Genomic DNA, 21,562 nt, shown 5'->3' on the forward strand with positions numbered 1-21,562 from the left:
TGCAGAAGCTTACCATCTCCGTATGGGCCGTACTCTACATTAAGATCTGCTACACACTGGCCAAAAGGCAACCACCTGAAGATTTGCATGCTCATTCTACCTGAGCTAAAGCAATGACCACTGCTCATCTGTCATGTGCTTACGTAGGCTTTTCTGTACAAGTTTACCACACACTACTGGCTGGAAAATCAGGTCCATAGGGGTGGGTACTTTGCCCATTTGATCCTGCAGGACTTTCTAGTATGATCTTGGTTTGCATATCCACCTCCGGGGGTGGTATTGCTTGGGTATGTATTCACAGGTAAAGAATGTGGGTAAAGAAGTCTCTATCCGATGAACAAGTTACTTACCTTTAGTAATGCCTTATGTGGTAGAGTCATACTCTAGTAGCACATTCCTTACCAACCCACCCACACTCCCTGCTCTGCAGACTGATTTGAAGGAACAGGGACTTCCCTTTCATGATCTTAGTTTTGATGCACCAGTAGTCCGTGTTCTTCATGGCTGTGCACTTCTGACGTGGCAAGTCCCGAAATGAAGCTGACGTCAAAGAGCTGGGGAGGCACATATAAAGGACCTGTGATGTCATATCCAGCACGGACGGCGACGGACGCAGGGGTACAGCTCAGAAAATTCTCCGGATCCAGTCTGACACATGGACAAAATTCAAAGGCAAGAAATCTGCAACTAGAATGTCTCTACCAGATAAGGCATTACCAAAGGTAAGTCACTTGTTCCTCTGTTACTTGCTTCATTTACAAATCTCTGGCCTAGCCTTCACTTCCATACAGTTACATTTGGCCCCAGTAGCTGCCTATCTTCAAAATATACAAAACATTCCCCTCTTAAGAATCCCAGTAATTAAGGCTTTCGTGGAAGGTCTCAGAAGAGTGATTTCACCACGAGTCAAACCTGCACCCTCATGGAATCTTAACATTGTCCTCACACGACTCATGGGCCCTCCATTTAAGCCCCTTCAGACTTACCCCTTCAGTTTCTCTCTTGGAAGGTGGCATTGTTAATTGCTATTACCTTGCTCAAACTTATTAGTGAGCTTCAGGGATTAACCTTGGAAGAACCCTGAAGAGCGACTGGGTTATCCTTCACACCAACCCCTAATCCCTTCCAAAGGTAGTCTCCCATTTTCATCTCAATCACTTGATCTGCCTGTCTTTTTACCCACAACTAGACTCAGTTGTGGAATGGGCTCTCCATGCTTTAGATGTCAAAAGAGCCCTCATATACTACATTGATAAGACAAACACCTTTAGGAAGACTCAACAGCTTTTTGTTGCTTTCTCCCCGCCTCATAAACGAAAGGCTATATCCAAATCAGGCATTGCCAGATGGATAGTGAAAATTCATTGAAACATGTTCTAAATCTAAAAGAACTTTACCTGCTCCTCCTAGAGCACACACTCCTAAAAATAAAGTAACTTCTGTGGCCTTCCTGGGGAACATTCCCATAGCTGACATATGTAAAGCAGCCACCTGGTCTGCACCATACACTTGAACTTAACACTACTGTGTGGATGATTTTTACACCAACAAGCTAGCGTAGGTCAGGCAGTGTTATGTAAATTTTCAAAAACAATTGCAATGCCCACAGGTTAGCCACCGATTTTGGGGAGGACTGCTTTACAGTCTATACACAGAATGTGTATCTACATTCAAACATGCTTCGAACAGAAAATGTTACTTACCCTGTAAGCATCTGCTCGTGGCATGTAGTGCTGTAGACTCCCATGCGTGTACCCTCCTCACCCGGGCACCTGTGGCCATTGCGGTCTTCTCCTAATATATCTTTTCCCTCGTATGCATGGATGTCTTTTTGCTTATCACTTCGTTTTCACACTCCATCCTCACCCACTGTGTGGGAAAACAATCTAACAATGAAGTCAATGCCCATACTCATTATCACCAAGAAGAGGATTCACTCAATCTTGTGACTCAAAAGCCTTCTTCGAAGAAAAATAGCTTGCACACACCCAGACCTAACACTAGATGGCAGGGGTATGCACAGAATGTTAATTGTAGGAAAGTGCCACTGTTGGCATGCCACCCTATGGGACCCCTCACCAAGCACATACACACTGCCTTGCAGCTTGTGTGTGCTGGTGAGGAGAAAAAGACAGTCGACATGGCACCCCTCTCAGGGTGCCATGCCCACAAATCACTGCCTGTGGCATAGGTAAGTCACCCCTCTAGCAGGCCTTACAGCCCTAAGGCAGGGTGCACTATACCACAGGTGAGGGCATAGCTGCATGAGCATTATGCCCCTACTGTGTCTAAGTCTATTGTTAGACGTAAGTGCGTGTAGCCATATTGAGTATATGGTCTGGGAGTTTGCCATTACGAACTCCACAGCTCCATAATGGCTTCACTGAATACTGGGAAGTTTGGTATCAAACTTCTCGGCACAATAAACCCACACTGATGCCAGTGTGGAATTTATTGAAAAATGCACACAGAGGGCATCTTAAAGATGCCCCCTGTATGTTAGCCAAACTTCTAGGGTAGGACTGACCGGTCTGTGCCAGCCTGCCACTTTCAGACAAGTTTCTGACCACATGGGGTGAGTGCCTTTGTGCACTCTGTAGTCAGAAACAAAGCCTGTCCTGGGTGGAGGTGCTTCACACCTCCCCCCCTACAGGAACTGTAACACCTGGTGGTGAGCCTTAAAGCTGAAGCCTCGGATTACAGTGCCTCCAGGGCACTCCAGCTAGTGGAGATGCCCGCCCCTGGACAAAGCCCCACTTTTGGCAGAAAGTCCGGTGGGAAAATTAGGGAAAACAGGGAGGAGTGACCACCCCTAAGGTTTCCAGAGCTGATGTGACCCCCCTCCCTGCAGAATCCTTCATCTTGGTTTGGAGGACAGGGACCAGTAGGATTAGGTTTGTGCCCCCCTCCCCAAAGGGAATGGGCACAAGGCGGGTGTAGCCACCCTCAGAGACAGTTGTGACACCGGGCAGACCAGAGGCGCCCCATTGCGGGTTACGATCAGATCGGCAGTCCATGTCTCGGACAGGCGTTTCTGCTGCTGGTCGCTTTTCAGTCCGCAACATGTTTTTTCGGGCTACAGCGTGACCTGAGACCTTTTCTTTTAGCTCAGGTTCTCGCTGCATCCACTTTTTGCCCCCTTAATTTTTCTTACCTGTTTGTTGCTGTTTTTTCTTCTTCTCTTCTTTTTTCCCTTTTTTCTTTTTGTTTCCTCTTTCCCAGAAGTCTGTATTGTTTCCTTGCATGCTTTGCTTTCTATCTTACACTATGGTTATTTTTTCCATTTACCTTTACGTGGCTCTTCCCAATCCAAGATGGTGTCTTCATTACTCCCTGCATGTCACTTCCTGTCTTTTCTTTATATAAGCACAGTTTGTCTTCTGTTCCTTGCGTTAAAAACACTTCGTTACGGTTGTGCTCCTCGCTCCTGTATCCCGTGATGTGGATTCTAGCTGTTCTCCTGACTTCAGTTTCTGTTCCAGTCCTTTTTGTGCATCAGTATTTTTATTTTTTTTATTTTTCAGGAGTTCCTTGATTAGAGGTTTTTCCCTGCTGTTTTTTTTTCCTCTGGGGCTACTGGAAAGGGTTGGTCTACCTTGGACAATCTAGAATAAGCAAGAAACCAGGTGGTGCGCAGAGACTTGTGGATTACTGCAGTAAGAAGCGTTCAAGTCGTGACAATAGTGGCCATTGGCTACTGCCCTCTGACCCCTAAAACGCCCCTAAATCTAGAATTTAAGGGCCTCCCAGAAACCAGCTCACCAGATTCCTGGCGACATAAAAAGAAGAAAGACTGCTAAGCTGAATCCACCAGCAGAGAAGAAGGAAGACAACAACTGCTTTGGCCCCAGCCCTTCTAGCCTGTCTCCTGCTTCAAAGAACCAGCAAAAGACCAGCGTCCGTCCAGCAGGACCAGCGACCTCTGCCCAACTCCAGAGGACTGCCCTGCACCCAAAAAGACCAAGAATTACCGAGGAAAGCAGCTCTGTCTAAGAAAACCTACATCCAAGGACCCCCACCTCACTCCCGATGCGTGAGTTTTGACCCCTGTGCTCCCGACGCCCACAGCCCGTGTCCAGGTGATCCACCCAGCAAGAGAGGGTCCCCAGGCAATTGTGAACAAGTGCCCACCCTGAGTTGACCTTTCCACCCCTCCACGACGATGCCTGCAGGGAGAATCCTGAGGACCCCCCTGACCATGAAGCTACGGACGAAGATATCCGACGCCTAAAGACACACTGCACCCGCAGCCCCCAGGCCTTAGAGAACCCGACCCCTGGTGCCCCTACTTTCAATAGGCTGCCCTCCTCCCTGTCTGACCACTGGTGTGCCCAAGACACCCCCTGAACCTCACCTGCAGCCTCTGAGTGACCCCCAGGGTCTCCTCATAGACCAGCATTGAAACCCGACATCCTGTTTGAACCTGGCCGCCGCTGTGGGTGTGTGTTTGGTGCCTACTTGAGGCCCCTTGAGTGCTCTCCTAAACCTCCCTGGTCTGCCCTCCGTGCCTCAGTTACTAACCTGCAGGCAGGCCTGATTCCGCATACCCCCTGTCTCCGTAGGAGCCCACGTTAAATTTGCTCAACTTTGAACTCTGCACCTGACTGGCCCGTGTTGCTGGTGGTGGGTGTTTGGGGTTAACTTGAACCCCAACCGGTGAACTTGGAGACTGAAACTGTAAGTGTTGTACTTACCTGTAAAACGCTCTAACATTTCTTCCCTCCAGAAACTGTTTCCAAATATGTTGTACTGTGTCCATTTTGAAAAAAGATTATTGCCAGTAATTCAAAAACTGTATTACGTACCTATTTCAAACAGAGTACTGTTGATACCTATGTGAAATACGAAACTTTTAAGGTACTTACCTCCAACTTGAATCTTGTGGTTCTAAAAATAAAGTAAGAAAATATATTTTTGCTGTATAAAAACCATTGGTCTGGAGTTAAGTCATTGAATGTGTGCTTCTTCTAATGTCTGTGTGTGTTCAACAAATGCTTTGCACTACCATCTGATAAGTCTAACTGCTCGACCACACTAACAAAAAAGAGAGCGTTAGTATTATCTATTTTAGCCTCTGTTAAGCCTCTTGGGAACCCCTAGACTCTGCACACTATATCACACTTTGATATAGTATATACAGAGCCAGCTTCCTACATTAATCTACAGTATTATATGCCATGAACAGATGCTTACATGGTAAGTAACAATTTCCTTTTAGCCCTAGACTGTCTCATGAGCAGTCTTCTGTAAAATATGAACGGTATCAGAAAAGTATTCATAAAATGTTGATAACATCCAATTGAAACTTTTTTTTTATTTCAGCTTTTTACACCGTCATGATGAAGCTTTCTCCACTGAACCTCTGAAAAATAATGGCCGTGGAACTCCCCTTGGATTCTACCATGTTCAGAATGTGAGTGCAACAGACTGTTTGAATCGTTGTGTACATGTTTATGTAATACTATAGCTTGTGCAGCTGTGGATTCTCCTTTTTACTGGTTCTTGGCTCTCAACATCTGTTGAGATTTTTTTTTTATGGGTGCTGCTGTTAAGAAGGAGATTATAATTGTAGTTTGTGAGAGGGCTACACACATTTAGCTTCATCATTGATATATTTTGTGCACCTAAATCTATTATGAATGGTTTAGTGGAGGGTCATGGCTTCTTTAAGAAACAAATAAAGCCAATGTATTTCAGTCACTTTCACCTTTCTGAAGCAGCAGTGAGAGCAAGATTGTGAATGTGGTTGTCTTTTGCAAGGGTTATTATTGCTCAAGTATGTTTTGGTTAAAGATCCAAGATATTGTTTCCAAAATAACACCATGCTGCCTGTTGGCCTACTCTAGCTGTATCTGCTAGAGCAGGCTCTCCATTCTTCCCTATGTTGAGAGCCCCTTCTGATGATTAGAGATCATTCTGAGCCACTTCCTAAATTTGTGGGTATTAGATAAGGTATCATAAAGGGCAAGTAACTTAATCACCGCCCCTTGAATACCACAGTCATGCTCCAGTGAACTCTATTTATTTGATGGAGACTTCTAGCTGCAGGTTCCTTACTTTTGAATTCTCCCCAGGCCTCAGACTGGATCTGAAAGATTATTTGTGAGCAGAACCCCTGCGCACTGGTAGGTGCCATCGATCGGATCTACGTTGTCGCCGTCTGCACCAGGAATGATGTTGCAGTACCTATGTAGGTGCCACCCAGGTGTGCCGATATCAGTACTTTTCTTTCCGTGCCGGCCAGAGCTGATCCAAGAGAAGAGCTACCCCTCAGTCAATTTTTAACTGGACCTTTTTTCTTTTGTTTTTTACTTTTTGTAGAGCATTTCTGAGGTCTAGGCCTGAGTCAAGGATGTCATTACCTAAGACGGGTTTTAAGCCCTGCAGAGACGGTCCCCGGCTGATGTCGGTAATGGATCCGTATCTCCAGAGGGTGTGCACCGATTGCCAGGCCATGCATCTGAAAGCTTTGAGGGAGAGGTCGCTAAAGCTGATGGCGGCTCAGCATGTGACTCCGCGCAGGTTGAGGACCTGGTCAAGGGGAAAGTCCTGGGATCAGTTGTTGAGCCCAAAGCCATCTTCATCCTTTTCCAAGTTGTAGGAAAGCACCTTTTTTGACATGGTTAGCCCCCACATTTTGCCTGGTTTCTGATGTGACTTTGACTGTTAGTGCACTTGGTCCCTGTCAACCGGGTCCCCAGTGTAGATCTCTTTCCCCAAAACTGCAAAATTGTTTTGCACAATTGGCAAACTCTTTAGCTACCACTGTAAGTCCCTAGTAAATGGTGCCCTTGGTACCTAGGGCCTGGGTTATTAAGGAATGTCTCTGAGGGTTGCAGCACAAGCTCTGCCACTCCCATAGACCCCTCACCAAACTCACCCAAGTGCTGCCAGTTCAGGCTGCATGTTTTTGTCAGGCTAAATTGAAAACACAACCTGTTGCACACCCCAGTGTGCCAGATCCCCTGTCACTGCTTGTGCCAGGTAAGTCTCCCCTAACGCAGGTTGCATCCAGGCACATGAGGGCATATATGCATGAGCAGATATGCCCCTGCTATGTCTCTGTCAATTCGGATAGAAAGTAAGTGCACAGGGAGCCATTTTAAATGCATGTGCTGGACACTGGTCATTACGATTTCCCCACTACATGATGGGTTCTCTGATTCCTGGGATGTTTGGTATCAAACACCTCAGAATAATGAACCCTCACTGACCCAACTGATGGATTTATTAATAAATGCACCCAGAGGACACCCTAGAGGTGCCCCCTGAAAACCTACCAACTACTAGTGTGTTGACTGAGTGGTCCTGACCAGTTCAGCCACCAGACACGTTTCTGGCCCTCCAAGGTGAGAGCCTGCACTCTTGAGGGCCTGAGACAAAATCCTGCACTGGGCAGAGGTATGACCTCCTCTCCAAGGCAGGATGGACATTCCAGGGCGGGGGAGCTTCAAAGGCCTTGGTGACTTTTCAATGCGAACCAGGTCTCTCCAAATGATGGAGATGACCAATCCCCTGTCCTGACCCCACTTTTGGTGGCAGCACAGGCCGGGAAATTAGTTACATTAGGAGAAGTGCCCATTTCATGCCAGTCCCACCCGTAAGGTGGACGAGCTGCAGTGGACAGTACTTTCCAAATTCCTCCATCTTGTTTGGAAGGAGTTAGAACACTGGGGTTAGGGTTATGCCCACTTCGGAAGAGTTGCACCTGCAGAAGAGGAGAAGCAGCAGCAGTTGACCTGGAACTAGCCCCTCCAGCCTGCCTGCTGACCTCAAAGGATTCTGCACGAGAAGCCAACTCGTGCAGCCTTCAGTAAAGACTCAAGTCTCCCTTGGGGAAAGGACTTGCCCTGCAACAAGAAACTCCAAATAAAGAACTCTGCAGCTGCCGGAATGCTGGATACTCGACAACAGAAGTGACCACTGCACCTGACGTACACATCCCAAACTGAAGCCAGCTGACGCTGCCAACGCTGGTCCTCAGCTGCCCAGAGACAGAGTCCAATGTGGTTTCACCAATGTTAGACTCACCCTATGATGCCTGCAGCCTCTGCATGCAGGCCCTTTCCCACACGCTCGTGGAGAAAGTCCAACAGCTACAGCAGCCACTGCATCCATGTCCCCTGATTCCAGCTGAGGTGGGTCACTGGTGCCAACGACATCCCCCGGCTCCTGAGAGCTTGAGTCCTCCTTGGGTTTATCCCTGCCAGACTCCCCGACTCTGACTGCAGCCTCGACACACAGGACCCCAGGGCTATGAGTGCTCCCGGACATGAAAACCTGACGTCTAAAGACACCCCTGCATCTGTCTCCTCTGGACACAGGAGAAGAGGACCAAGGTGCACCCACGTTCCCGAGCACCCCAAATCTACTACCTACCTGTTTGTTCTCCCCTACTGGTTTCCTAGCCAGTGTCTGCAGTCTGTGTTCATGAGGACTAAATTGCCATAGGAAACCATTGGGCACCCAACACCTTACTGCTCCTCTGCACCCGGCCGCACCAGTGCTACCTGGTGTAACCTGTTGGTGTGGTTTTGATCAGTGCCCAGTTTACCTTAACTCCCTAAAATAGTCTTTGTAAGTCGTTGTTAACCCTATGTTTGCTGAACATTGTTTTCATCCATGGGATAACATTGAGAAGAACTCTGAAAACTGCACTAAATGTTGATTTCTGAAACTGCAAAGTATTTATGCTTGTTCTTGGGTTTAAACCATATGTAAAAAGAATTGTTATTCTTCTAAATTGGTCTTGGATTTATTCTTTGAGATTGTGTCTCATTTATTGCTTCTATAAGTACAACAAATGCTTAGCACTGCCCTCTGGTAAGCCTAACTGCTCACCCACATTGCCAGGAATAGAGTAGTTGTCCTATCTACTTTTGCCTCTGCAATACCAATTGGGGATCCACAGCACTCTCTGCACAGTGTACTTCATTTTAGTGCACTATATAGAGAGCCAGCTTCTTACAGGAGAGATGCACCAAAGTTCACAGTTTGTTGCAGACTTGTCACAACTGACTCTTTAGGCAGAGTGATTTTCATGACAGTGGCCCTTAGGCACTGGGCCTGGCTGAGGACTTCTGGCTTTCCTTATGGACATGCTCTTCGATGGCACCCATTTCTTAGGAGACAAGGGAGATTCAGCGCTCGAGTGCTTTAAAGACTCTCGGGCTGCGGCCAGGGCCTTGGGCCTCACGGCGGCCCATCGTGCCCCCCAAACTTCCTTTCCTGGCTGCATGTCAGTTCCCACCTAGCCACCGTACTGCACATGCTTCCCAGCCTCTCCATGGATGAGGGGTACCCACCGACTTTGTGGGTCAGGTGAACAGTGGTCTGGTCAGTTTGCTGCCTACCCTTTCTCCCCAGCTGCAGTAGCCTCTAATCCCTCCTAGTCTGCCCCTTTACCCCCCTGGGCACCCAGTACTCGGCAGGATTCGCCATCACCTGCCCTACTGGAAGTCCTTAACATAGGACAGGTGGGTTTTGAATATTGTCTGAAGATCTACTCTCTCCCCTTCGAGACTAGCCCTCCCTCCAAGCTACCATCTCATGACTGGATGACAGAGGATCATCTCTCTCTTCTTTACAAGGAAGTTGCGGCTCTATTGGTCAAGGGAGTAATAGAGAGGGTTCTGGTGCTAGAATTAGGCTGAGGTTGTTATTCCTGCTACTTACTGGTTTCCAAAAAAGGACAAAAGTGTTCGTCCTATTTTAGATCTACCAGCGCTCAGTCTCTTCCTCAAGAAAGAGAAATTCAAAGTGCTCACGCTGCCTCAATTGTTGTCTGCCCTTGAGTCAGGAGACTGAATGGTAGCGCTGGACTTGCAGGATGCTTATTGCCACATTCCTGTTCTGCCTGCCCGCAGACATTAACTGCGTTTTGCGGTAGACCATGAGCACTTTCAGTTCACAGTGCTTCTTTTTAGCCTTACCAGTGCCCCTCGGTGTTCACCAAGGTGATGCAGCTCATCTGCAGAGATCAGGGGTTTCAGGCTTTCCCTATCTGGCTGATAAAGGTGGGCTCAACCCAGGCTGTCATCTCCCACCACCAGACTACAGCAAACCTCCTGTATTTCCTGGGGTTCACTATAGATGTGCTGACGTCATACCTGACTCCTTCTCAGACGCTTCCTTTCATCAGAGCTGTTCTGGACATTGTGCAGTTTCGGACTTATCCTCCTGAGCAGGGAGTCCGGGATATTCAGGCTATGATATGATGGTTCAGCCTCTATCTTGGATTTCAGTGAGTTTGGCACTGAGACTGTTGGAACTCGTGGCCTCCTGCATCATGCTGGTGACAATTGCCAGATGGCGTATGGGGGCTCTGCAATGGGAACTGATGTTTCAGGGAGCTCAGCATCAGGGGAATCTCTCTCACATGGTCCAGATCTCGGATGGAACTGCAAAAGATCTGTAGTGGTTATTAATGAGCCGCGATTGGGTCAGAGGCAGAGCCCTCTGTCTTCCACAACCAGATCGGACAGTAGTGACAGATGCGTCACTCCTGGGATGGGGTGGCCATCTGGCAGAGGTGGAGGTCAGAGGACTCTTATCTCCGGTAGAGTCCGGACTCCACATCAGTCTTCTGGAGCTGGGAGCGATCCAACTGGCTTTGAAAGTCTTTCTACCCTCCATCAAGGGAAGGCTAATGCAGGCGTTCATGGACAACACCACCTCCATGTGCAACAAACAGGGCAGTGTAGGGTCGTGGACCATTTGTCAAGAGCCTCTGGACAAAGTCGGGAACTGCAGGGCATATCAACATCTGTCGAGTTCTCTGAATGCCAGAGTAGACAAATTCAGCCTAAGATCCTAGCGGATCAGGAATTGCATCTCCACCCGGAGGTAGCGCAAGGTTTCTTTTAACAGTGGGGAGAGCCTTGGTTAGTTCTATTCACCTCTGGAGAACGCCCAATGCCAGCAGTTCTGTGTGCTGGAGTTTCCAAGGCAGCTCTCGCTCAGGGACTCTTCACCTCGAATGGAATTCAGGCCTCCTGTATGCCTTTCCTCCCATACCACTCCTGCCTATTGTTCTTAAGAATATCAGGAATGACTGGGCCAAAGTAATCCTTGTGGGTCCTCACTTGGCATGGAAAGTCGGGTATTCTGAGTTACTGAGCATGTCCCATCGATTCTCCTACCAGACTACCCCTTTAGGATGATCTTCTGTTACAGCAGTGTCCCCTAACACTGCATGTAATATATGTTACTCACCCCTCTGGCAGGCCTTACAGCTCTAAGGTAGGGTGCATTATATTACATGTAACTGCTTATCTGCATGAGCAGATATGCTCCTCCTATGTCTGTTGATTCGCAGAGATAGTAAGTGACAAGGAAACCCATTTTAAAACCATCTGCTGGACACTGGTCACTACGAGTTCCCCAGCTACATGATGGCTTCACTGAAGATAGGGATGTTTGGTATCAAACATCTCGTATTGGTGAGCCCACACTGATGCCAGTGTTGGATTCACCAATACATGAACCCAGGGAGCAACTTAGAGATGCCCCCTGAAAACCTACCAGCCACTCGTGTGTTAACTGACTGGTCCTGACAAGTTTAGAACTATGTCGGTGACAGATTCTCACCTCGTGTGTCTTTAGTGCCCGTAGCGCGATCACAATCCTAAGTCGTGCTCCGAGTGTCAGGCCATGAACCCGAAAGCTTTGATGGAACGGTCCCTGAAGCTCATGGCGGCCCAACACTCGACTCCACGGCGCTCACGATCTCGTTCAAGAAGAAGGTCTTGAGACTGGCTGCGGAGTCGCCACCACTCCTCGTCGTCCAAGTCATCAAGACATTTGGGTCACAAAAAGAAGAAGTTGAAGAAGGACAAGCGTTCTTCGACTTCACCCCGTCGATCTGATGGTATCACGTGGGAAGAGCATTGACGCTCTAGGCTTCTGTCAACGGAGCCTTCATCTGGGTCGGCTCCGCGCTTCCCCGACTTCCCGGGAGCAGGATTCACCCCTGCCCAACTTGAAGAATTTTAAGAGGCCATGGGCCTCATTTTTGGGCAGTCCGGCCCACCTTCGACGCCTTCGGGCACAGGTGAGTCGGTGGGGGCTCCCTTGGGTTCAAAGTCATCGGCTTTGCCATGGCTCCGGAGGGCCCCTCCAGATCCAATCATGGATCCATCCCGACGCCGGTCGTGCCACGGAGACCTTCCCCGGCATCAGGTCAGACGTCGACGCTCCCGATGTCTGTTGGGCCCACAATCAACGTCGATCCCATCCTCCTACCTGATGATCCGGAGCCGGAACGACGTCACTCGATGCCGATTCCGTTCTCTATGGGCTCTTCTGGGCCCAGGGTTGATCCAGACCCTTATTCTTGTGGGTATGGATACGGGGAGCGTTTGAAGGGGACGCTGGGCCCTTTAAAATACCAGCTTGACCCCCAAATGGACCTGGTGCAGGATTTGAGTGATGCCAGTGGTCTACACATCTCCCCTGACACTGGTATTCTCTCTCCTCCTAGCATGGCTACGGAGGAGGGTGCTTCTTATCCCATGGTAGTGAGAAGGGCGGCTGAGGTCCTGGACCTCGAGCTACCTTCTGTGGAGGTTAGGTCTAATATCCTAACCGACGTGCCTCAGCCGGGGTCTTCCTCTTCCGAGTCCCTTCTTCCCTTTAATGAAGCACTGACAGACGTCCTTCTGGGTACTTGGTCGGGACCCAACACAGGGGCTCCTGTGAATAGGACGCTTGCCCGCCGCCATCAGCCTGAGCCATCAAACCCGAAATTCCTCACCCATCACCTCACGCCTGAAAGCCTTGTCATCAAGGCTTCTTCTTCATCTGGCACATTCCCTGCCGCACCCCTGGATTGGGAATCAAAAAGACTGGATAATTTGGGGAAGAAGTTGTTTTCTTCCAACAGTATAGCGCTGCGGTCGGTGAACACAGCATGCCTTTTGGGCCGCTATTCCCATACTCTCAGGGATACGGTCACGCAAGTGCTGCCTGCAGTTTTGGAGGGGGCCTGGACTATCCTTTCCCACGCCGTAAAAGATGGGAGGGATGCAGCGAAGTGCAGAATTCATTGTGGACTGGATACGACTGACTGGGCAGATCGGTTGCATCGACCGTAGTATTGAGACGCCACGCCTGGCTGAGAACATCTGGCTTTGCAGGGGATGTCCAGCAATCCTTGATGGACATGCCCTTTGATGGCACACGTCTCTTTGGAGACAAAGCGTACTCATCGCTCTAGCGCTTTAAGGATTCCTGAGCCACGGCCCGGTCCCGTGGCCTCACACCTACTCCTAGACCCCAGCAGTCCGCCTTTCACCCCTTTCGTGGCTACGGAAGAGGCACGCAACCGCATCCTTTTCCCACTGGCCATCGACCCGCGCATGCTGTACAGCCCCTGCGCGAACGCGGGATCCCACGCTGTAGGAAGTTGGCTCTGTATATACTATCTTCAAAGTGAGAGACAGTGTGCACAGTCCAAGGGTTCCCCTTAGAGGTTGATGGTGGCAAAATTAGATAATACTAATGCTCTATTTTGTGGTAGTGTGGTCGAGCAATAGGCTTATCAGAGGGTAGTGTTAAGCATTTGTTGTTCACACACAGGCAATAAATAAGGAACACAGACTCAAAGACTTAATTCCAGGCCAATAGGTTTTTATATAGAAAAATATATTTTTTTAATTTATTTTAGAACCACAAGATTCAAGCTTTTAGGTAAGTACATAAAATGTAAGGTACTTCACACAGGTAAGTATAGAACTTTGATTTAAAACAATAGTACACACAGTTTTGGTTAAAATGGCAAATAGCTATTTAAAAAGTGGACACTGCAAAAATCAGCAGTTCCTGGGGGAGGTAAGTATTGGTTAGTTTCTCAGGTAAGTAAAGCACTTACACTGTTAGTCTCCTGGGCATAGGCAGCCCACCGTTGGGGGTTCAAGGCAACCCCAAAGCCACAGCACCAGCAACACAGTGCCAGTCAGGTGCAGAGGTCAAAGGAGGGTCCAAAACACCTAGGCGCCTATGGGGAACAGGGGTGCCTCCGGTATCAGTCTGCTAGCAGGTAAGTATCTGCGTCCTCGGGGAGCAGACGAGGGGGTTTTTGTAGAGTACTGGGGGTGGGGGGGTTACACAAACAAGCACACAGAACACACCCTCAGCGGCACAGGGGCAACCGGGTACAGTGTGCAAAGTAGGTTTAGGGTTTGCTGTAGAAATCAAAGGAGAGACCTGGGGTCACTCTGGCGATGCAGGCAGGGCACAGGGGGGCTTCTCGGGCCAGCCACCGACTGGGCGAGGATTACGGCCGCCTGCTGGTCACTCCTGCATTGGTAGGTGGTTCCTGTTGGTCTTGGGGGCTGCAGGTTCAGTGCTTGGTCCAGGCGTTGGGTTCCTTTGTTACCAGGCAGTCGTGGTCCGAGGGGAGCCTTTAGATCCTCTATGCAGGAGTCGCTGTGGGGGTGCAGGGAGATCAACTCAGGGTGTCCACGTTGTTGGAGTTGTAGGAGGCTGGACTGGCTTGTAGTGAGTACCAAGGGGTACTTGCACCTTGCACCAGGCCCAGTTATCCCTTATTAGTGTATAGGGTGTCTAGCAGCTTAGGCTGATAGATAATGGTAGCTTAGCAAAGCAGCTCAGGCTGAACTAGGAGACGTGTGAAGCTACTACAGTACCACCTAGTGTCATATGCACAATATCATAAGAAAACACAATACACAGTTATACTAAAAATAAAGGTACTTTATTTTTATGACAATATGCCAAAGTATCTTAGAGTGTACCCTCAGTGAGAGGATAGGAAATATACACAAGATATATATACACAATAGCAAAAATATGCAGTATAGTCTTAGAAAACAGTGCAAACAATGTATAGTTACAATAGGATGCAATGGGGAAACATAGGGATAGGGGCAACACAAACCATATACTCCAAAAGTGGAATGTGAACCACGAATGGACCCCAAACCTATGTGACCTTGTAGAGGGTCGCTGGGACTATTAGAAAATAGTGAGAGTTAGAAAAATAACCCCCCCCAAGACCCTGAAAAGTGAGTGCAAAGTGCACCAAAGTTCCCCTAAGGACAAAATAGTCGTGTTAGAGGGAGAATGCAAGGAAAACACAAATCAGCAATGCAACAACGATGGATTCCTGTCTGAAGGTACCTGTGGAACAAGGGGACCAAGTCCAAAAGTCACAAGCAGCTCGGAGATGGGCAGATGCCCAAGAAATGCCAGCGGTTGGTGCAAAGAAGCTCTTACTAGGCTGAAGAACTGTGAATACTGCAGGAACGACAAGGGCTAGAGACTTCCCCTTTGGAGGATGGATCCCCCACGCCTTGGAGAGTCGTGCAGAAGTGTTTTCCCGCCGGATGGACGCCAACAAGCCTTGCTACACGCAAATCGTGCGTTTGGCGTTTTTGGACGCTGCTGGGGCCCAGGAGGGACCAGGAGGTCGCAAATTGGACCTGCAGAGAGAGGGGTCGTCGAGCAAGACAAAGAGCCCTCACTGAAGCAGGTAGCACCCGGAGAAGTGCCAGAAACAGGCACTACGAGGATGCGTGAAACGGTGCTCGCCGAAGTTGCACAAAGGAGTCCCACATCGCCGGAGACCAACTTAGAAAGTCGTGCAATGCAGGTTAGAGTGCCGTGGACCCAGGCTTGGCTGTGCACGAAGGATTTCCGCCGGAAGTGCACAGGGGCCGGAGAAGCTTGCAAAGTCGCGGTTCCCAGCAATGCAGCCCAGCGAGGTGAGGCAAGGACTTACCTCCACCAAACTTGGGCTGAAGAGTCACTGGACTGTGGGGGTCACTTGGACGGTGTCGCTGGATTCGAGGGACCTCGCTCGTCGTGCTGAGAGGAGACCCAAGGGACCGGAGATGCAGCTTTTTGGTGCCTGCGGTTGCAGGGGGAAGATTCCGTCGACCCACGGGAGATTTCTTCGGAGCTTCTGGTGCAGAGAGGAGGCAGGCTACCCCCACAGCATGCACAAGCAGGAAAACAGTCGAGAAGGCGGCAGGATCAGCGTTACAGAGTTGCAGTAGTCGTCTTTGCTACTATGTTGCAGGTTTGCAGGCTTCCAGCGCGGTCAGCGGTCGATTCCTTATCAGAAGGTGAAGAGGGAGATGCAGAGGAACTCGGCTGAGCTCATGCATTCGTTATCTAAAGTTTCCCCAGAGACAGAGACCTTAAATAGCCAGAAAAGAGGGTTTGGCTACCTAGGAGAGAGGAAAGGCTACTAACACCTGAAGGAGCCTATCAGCAGGAGTCTCTGACGTCACCTGGTGGCACTGGCCACTCAGAGCAGTCCAGTGTGCCAGCAGCACCTCTGTTTCCAAGATGGCAGAGGTCTGGAGCACACTGGAGGAGCTCTGGACACCTCCCAGGGGAGGTGCAGGTCAGGGGAGTGGTCACTCCCCTTTCCTTTGTCCAGTTTCGCGCCAGAGCAGGGGCTAAGGGGTCCCTGAACCGGTGTAGACTGGCTTATGCAGAATTGGGCACCTCTGTGCCCAACAAAGCATTTCCAGAGGCTGGGGGAGGCTACTCCTCCCCTGCCTTCACACCATTTTCCAAAGGGAGAGGGTGTCACACCCTCTCTCAGAGGAAGTTCTTTGTTCTGCCATCCTGGGCCAGGCCTGGCTGGACCCCAGGAGGGCAGCTGCCTGTCTGAGGGGTTGGCAGCAGCAGCAGCTGCAGAGAAACCCCAGGAAGGGCAGTCTGGCAGTACCAGGGTCTGTGCTACAGACCACTGGGATCATGGAATTGTCCCAACAATGCCAGGATGGCATAGAGGGGGCAATTCCATGATCATAGACATGTTACATGGCCATATTCGGAGTTACCATGGTGAAGCTACATATAGGTAGTGACCTATATGTAGTGCACGCGTGTAATGGTGTCCCCGCACTCACAAAGTTCAGTGAATTGGCTCTGAACAATGTGGGGGCACCTTGGCTAGTGCCAGGGTGCCCTCACACTAAGTAACTTTGCACCTAACCTTTACCAGGTAAAGGTTAGACATATAGGTGACTTATAAGTTACTTAAGTGCAGTGTAAAATGGCTGTGAAATAACGTGGACGTTATTTCACTCAGGCTGCAGTGGCAGGCCTGTGTAAGAATTGTCAGAGCTCCCTATGGGTGGCAAAAGAAATGCTGCAGCCCATAGGGATCTCCTGGAACCCCAATACCCTGGGTACCTCAGTACCATATACTAGGGGATTGTAAGGGTGTTCCAGTAAGCCAATGTAAATTGGTAAAAATGGTCACTAGCCTGTCAGTGACAATTTGGAAAGAAATGAGAGAGCATAACCACTGAGGTTCTGATTAGCAGAGCCTCAGTGAGACAGTTAGTCACTACACAGGTAACACATACAGGCACACTTATGAGCACTGGGGCCCTGGGTTACCAGGGTCCCAGTGACACATACAACTAAAACAACATATATACAGTGAAAAATGGGGGTAACATGCCAGGCAAGATGGTACTTTCCTACACAACCCCCCCCTAAACGAAGGACAATAAGACTAGCCATTACCTGATGAGTCTTCATTGTCTAAGTGGAAATATCTGGAGAGTCCATCTGCATTGGAGTGGCTACTCCCAGGTCTATGTTCCACTGTATAGTCCATTCCCTGTAGGGATATGGACCACCTCAACAATTTAGGATTTTCACCTTTCATTTGTTTTAGCCAAAGTAGAGGTTTGTGGTCTGTCTGAACAATGAAGTGAGTGCCAAACAGGTATGGCCTCAACTTCTTCAGAGCCCAGACCACAGCAAAGGCCTCCCTCTCAATGGCAGACCAACGCTTTTCTCTAGGGGTCAACCTTCTACTAATAAAAGCAACAGGTTGATCCTGGCCCTCAGAATTAAGTTGTGATAGGACTGCCCCTACTCCTAATTCAGATGCATCAGTTTGGACATAGAATTTTTTAGAGTAACAAGGGCTTTTCAGGACAGGTGCAGAGCACATGGCCTGCTTCAGCTCCTCAAAAGCTTTCTGACAGTTTGCTGTCCATAATACCTTTTTAGGCATTTTCTTGGATGTGAGGTCATTAAGAGGGGCTGCAATGGAGCCATAGTTCTTAATGAACCTCCTGTAATACCCAGTGAGGCCTAGGAAGGCTCTCACCTGAGTCTGAGTGGTAGGGGGAATCCAATCAATAATAGTTTGGATTTTCCCCTGAAGTGGTGCAATCTGTTCCCCACCAACAAGGTGTCCCAGATAAACCACTTTACCCTGCCCTATCTGGCACTTTGAAGCCTTGATAGTGAGGCCTGCCTTTTGCAGGGCCTCCAAAACTTTCCAAAGGTGGACCAGGTGATCATCCCAGCTGGAGCTAAAGACAGCTATATCATCCAAATATGCTGCACTGAAAGCTTCCAGCCCTTGCAGGACTGTGTTCACCAACCTCTGAAAAGTGGCAGGTGCATTTTTCAAACCAAAAGGCATTACAGTAAACTGGTAATGTCCTCCAATGGTAGAAAATGCAGTCTTAGGTTTAGCATCTTCTGACATTTTGATCTGCCAATACCCTGCAGTCAAATCAAAAGTGCTTAGATACTTGGCAGATGCCAGTGTATCTATTAGCTCATCTGCCCTGGGTATAGGGTGAGCATCTGTTTTGGTTACCAAGTTGAGACCTCTATAGTCTACACAAAACCTCATTTCCTTCTTTCCATCTTTAGAATTGGGTTTTGGTACCAGTACCACAGGAGAAGCCCATGGACTGTTAGAGTGCTCAACCACTCCTAGTTCCAACATCTTCTGAACTTCTTGCTTTATGCAGTCCCTGACATGGTCAGGCTGCCTATAGATCTTACTTTTGACAGGTAAACTGTCTCCAGTATCTATAGTGTGCTCACACCACGAAGTGGTGCCTGGCACAATGGAGAAGAGTTCTGAAAATTGTCCTAGGAGATTTATGCAATTATCTTTCTGCTCAGCAGTAAGACAATCAGCCAAAACTACCCCTTCCACAAGAGCATCTTGTTCTGTGGAAGAGAAGAGATCAGGTAGAGGATCACTGTCTTCTTCCTGTCCCTCATCTGTTGCCATGAGCAGGGTGAGATCAGCCCTGTCATAGTAGGGTTTCAGGCGGTTGACATGGAGCACCCTAAGGGGACTCCTGGCAGTGCCTAAGTCAACCAAGTAGGTGACTTCACCCTTCTTTTCAACAATTGTGTGTGGACCACTCCATTTATCTTGGAGTGCTCTTGGGGCCACAGGCTCCAAGACCCACACTTTCTGCCCTGGTTGGTACTGAACCAAAACAGCCTTCTGATCATGCCATTGCTTCTGGAGCTCTTGGCTGGCCTGAAGGTTTTTACTGGCCTTTTTCATGTACTCAGCCATCCTTGATCTGAGGCCAAGTACATAGTCCACAATATCCTGCTTAGGAGCTTTTAAAGGTTGTTCCCAACCCTCCTTTACAAGTGTGAGTGGACCCCTAACAGGGTGTCCAAAAAGAAGTTCAAAGGGGCTGAAGCCCACTCCTTTCTGGGGTACCTCCCTGTAGGCAAAAAGGAGGCATGGTAGAAGGATATCCCATCTCCTGCGGAGTTTTTCAGGGAGTCCCATAATCATGCCTTTGAGAGTTTTATTAAATCTCTCCACCAGTCCATTTGTTTGTGGATGATAGGGTGTTGTGAACTTGTAAGTTACACCACACTCCTTCCACATGGCCTTTAAGTATGCAGACATGAAATTGCTTCCTCTGTCTGATACTACTTCCTTTGGGAAGCCCACCCTGGAAAATATTCCCAGGAGGGCCTTTGCCACTGCAGGAGCTGTAGTGGTCCTTAAAGGAATAGCTTCAGGATATCTTGTGGCATGGTCCACTACCACCAAGATAAACCTATTGCCTGAAGCAGTAGGAGGGTCAAGGGGGCCAACTATGTCAACCCCTACCCTTTCAAAGGGAACCCCAACCACAGGCAGTGGGATAAGGGGTGCCTTTGGAGTGCCACCTGTCTTGCCACTGGCTTGACAGGTTTCACAGGACTTACAAAAATCTTTTGTGTCCTCAGACATCCTAGGCCAATGAAACAGTGGTACCAATCTGTCCCAAGTTTTCATTTGACCCAGGTGTCCAGCTAAGGGAATGTCATGTGCCAGTGTTAGGAGGAACTTTCTGTACTCCTGAGGAATCACTAATCTCCTGGCAGCTCCAGGTTTAGGATCCCTTTGCTCAGTGTACAAGAGGTTGTCCTCCCAGTAAACTCTGTGTGAGTCACTGACATCCCCATTAGCCTGTTTGACAGCTTGCTGTCTGAGACCCTCTAATGTGGGACAGGTTTGCTGTGCCACACTCAGCTCCTCTCTGGCAGGCCCCCCTTCACCCAAAAGCTCAGCAGTGTCTGCTTCCAGCTCCTCTGGTGTAGGTTCTGCACAGGGAGGGAATTCTTCTTCCTCAGAAGTAGAATCCACTGTAGAGGGAGGGATAGTAGGAAGTGGTTTGCTTCTACTAGCCCTAGCTTTAGGGAGCACTTGGTCCATTGTTCCAGGATCCAAGCTTCCCTGTCCTTTTTGCTTTTTGGCCTGAGCCCTTGTTAAAGCAAAAATATGCCCTGGGATGCCCAGCATTGCTGCATGGGCCTCCAACTCCACATCTGACCAAGCTGATGTCTCCAAATCGTTCCCTAATAGACAGTCTACAGGTAAATCTGAAGCTACCACAACTTTCTTTGGACCAGATACCCCCCCCCAGTTGAGATTTACAACAGCCATGGGGTGGCTTTGTGTTATGTTGTGAGCATCGGTTACTTGGTACTGGTGTCCAAGTATGTGTTGTTCAGGGTGCACCAGTTTCTCAATCACCATTGTGACACTGGCACCTGTGTCCCTGTAGGCCTGGACCTCAACACCATTTATTAGGGTTAGTTGCTTGTACTTCTCCAAGTTATGGGGGCAAGCAACCAAAGTGGCTAAGTCAATAGCCCCTTCAGAGACTAAAGTAGCCTCTGTGGTCTCCCTAATCAGACCAACCCCAACTAAATTACCAAAAGTGAGCCCAGCTACTCCCTTGGATTGGCTATTAGTAGGTTTGCTCCCACCACCACTGCTATTAGTAGGGACACTAGGTGTAGCAGTAGGGGTTGTAGTGGTAGGAGCTGTGGTGCCTTTCTTTGGACAACTGGGATCTGTTGTCCAATGGCCTTTTATCTTACATAAATAGCACCATGGTTTCCTTTCCTTGTTCTGATTAGAGGAAGGTTTGGGCCCACCACCCCCACCAGAGTGTTTTTGTGGGCCTGATGAAGACTCATTTTTAGATTTGTCCCCACCCTTGTCAGAAGACTTACCATCCTTCTTTTTGTTGCCATCTTTGTCACCCCCTGTATGAACTTTTCTGTTCACTCTTGTTCTGACCCATTTGTCTGCCTTCTTTCCCAATTCTTGGGGAGAGGTCAGATCAGAGTCCACCAAGTACTGGTGCAACAAATCAGACACACAATTATTAAGAATATGCTCTCTCAGGATTAAGTTATACAGGCTGTCATAATCAGTAACTTTACTGCCATGTAACCACCCCTCCAAGGCCTTCACTGCCTGGTCAATGAAATCAACCCAGTCTTGTGAAGACTC

General features: G+C 48.9%; 1 protein-coding gene across 14 annotated transcripts in view; it reads left to right on the top strand.

Annotated features, from left to right (window-relative positions):
• Positions 1 to 21,562, top strand: part of KIF1B (kinesin family member 1B) — a 1,289,105-nt gene that overhangs the window by 820,447 nt on the left and 447,096 nt on the right. For all 14 annotated transcript variants that reach the window (XM_069241187.1, XM_069241189.1, XM_069241193.1 and 11 more), the window contains one exon: positions 5,323 to 5,413. In XM_069241187.1, the coding sequence (XP_069097288.1) occupies positions 5,323 to 5,413 (91 nt within the window). The remainder of the gene's footprint in view (positions 1 to 5,322; positions 5,414 to 21,562) is intronic.

Source organism: Pleurodeles waltl, chromosome 6 (genome assembly GCF_031143425.1).
Source record: "Pleurodeles waltl isolate 20211129_DDA chromosome 6, aPleWal1.hap1.20221129, whole genome shotgun sequence".
In the NCBI taxonomy this organism is placed as follows: Eukaryota; Metazoa; Chordata; class Amphibia; order Caudata; family Salamandridae; genus Pleurodeles; species Pleurodeles waltl.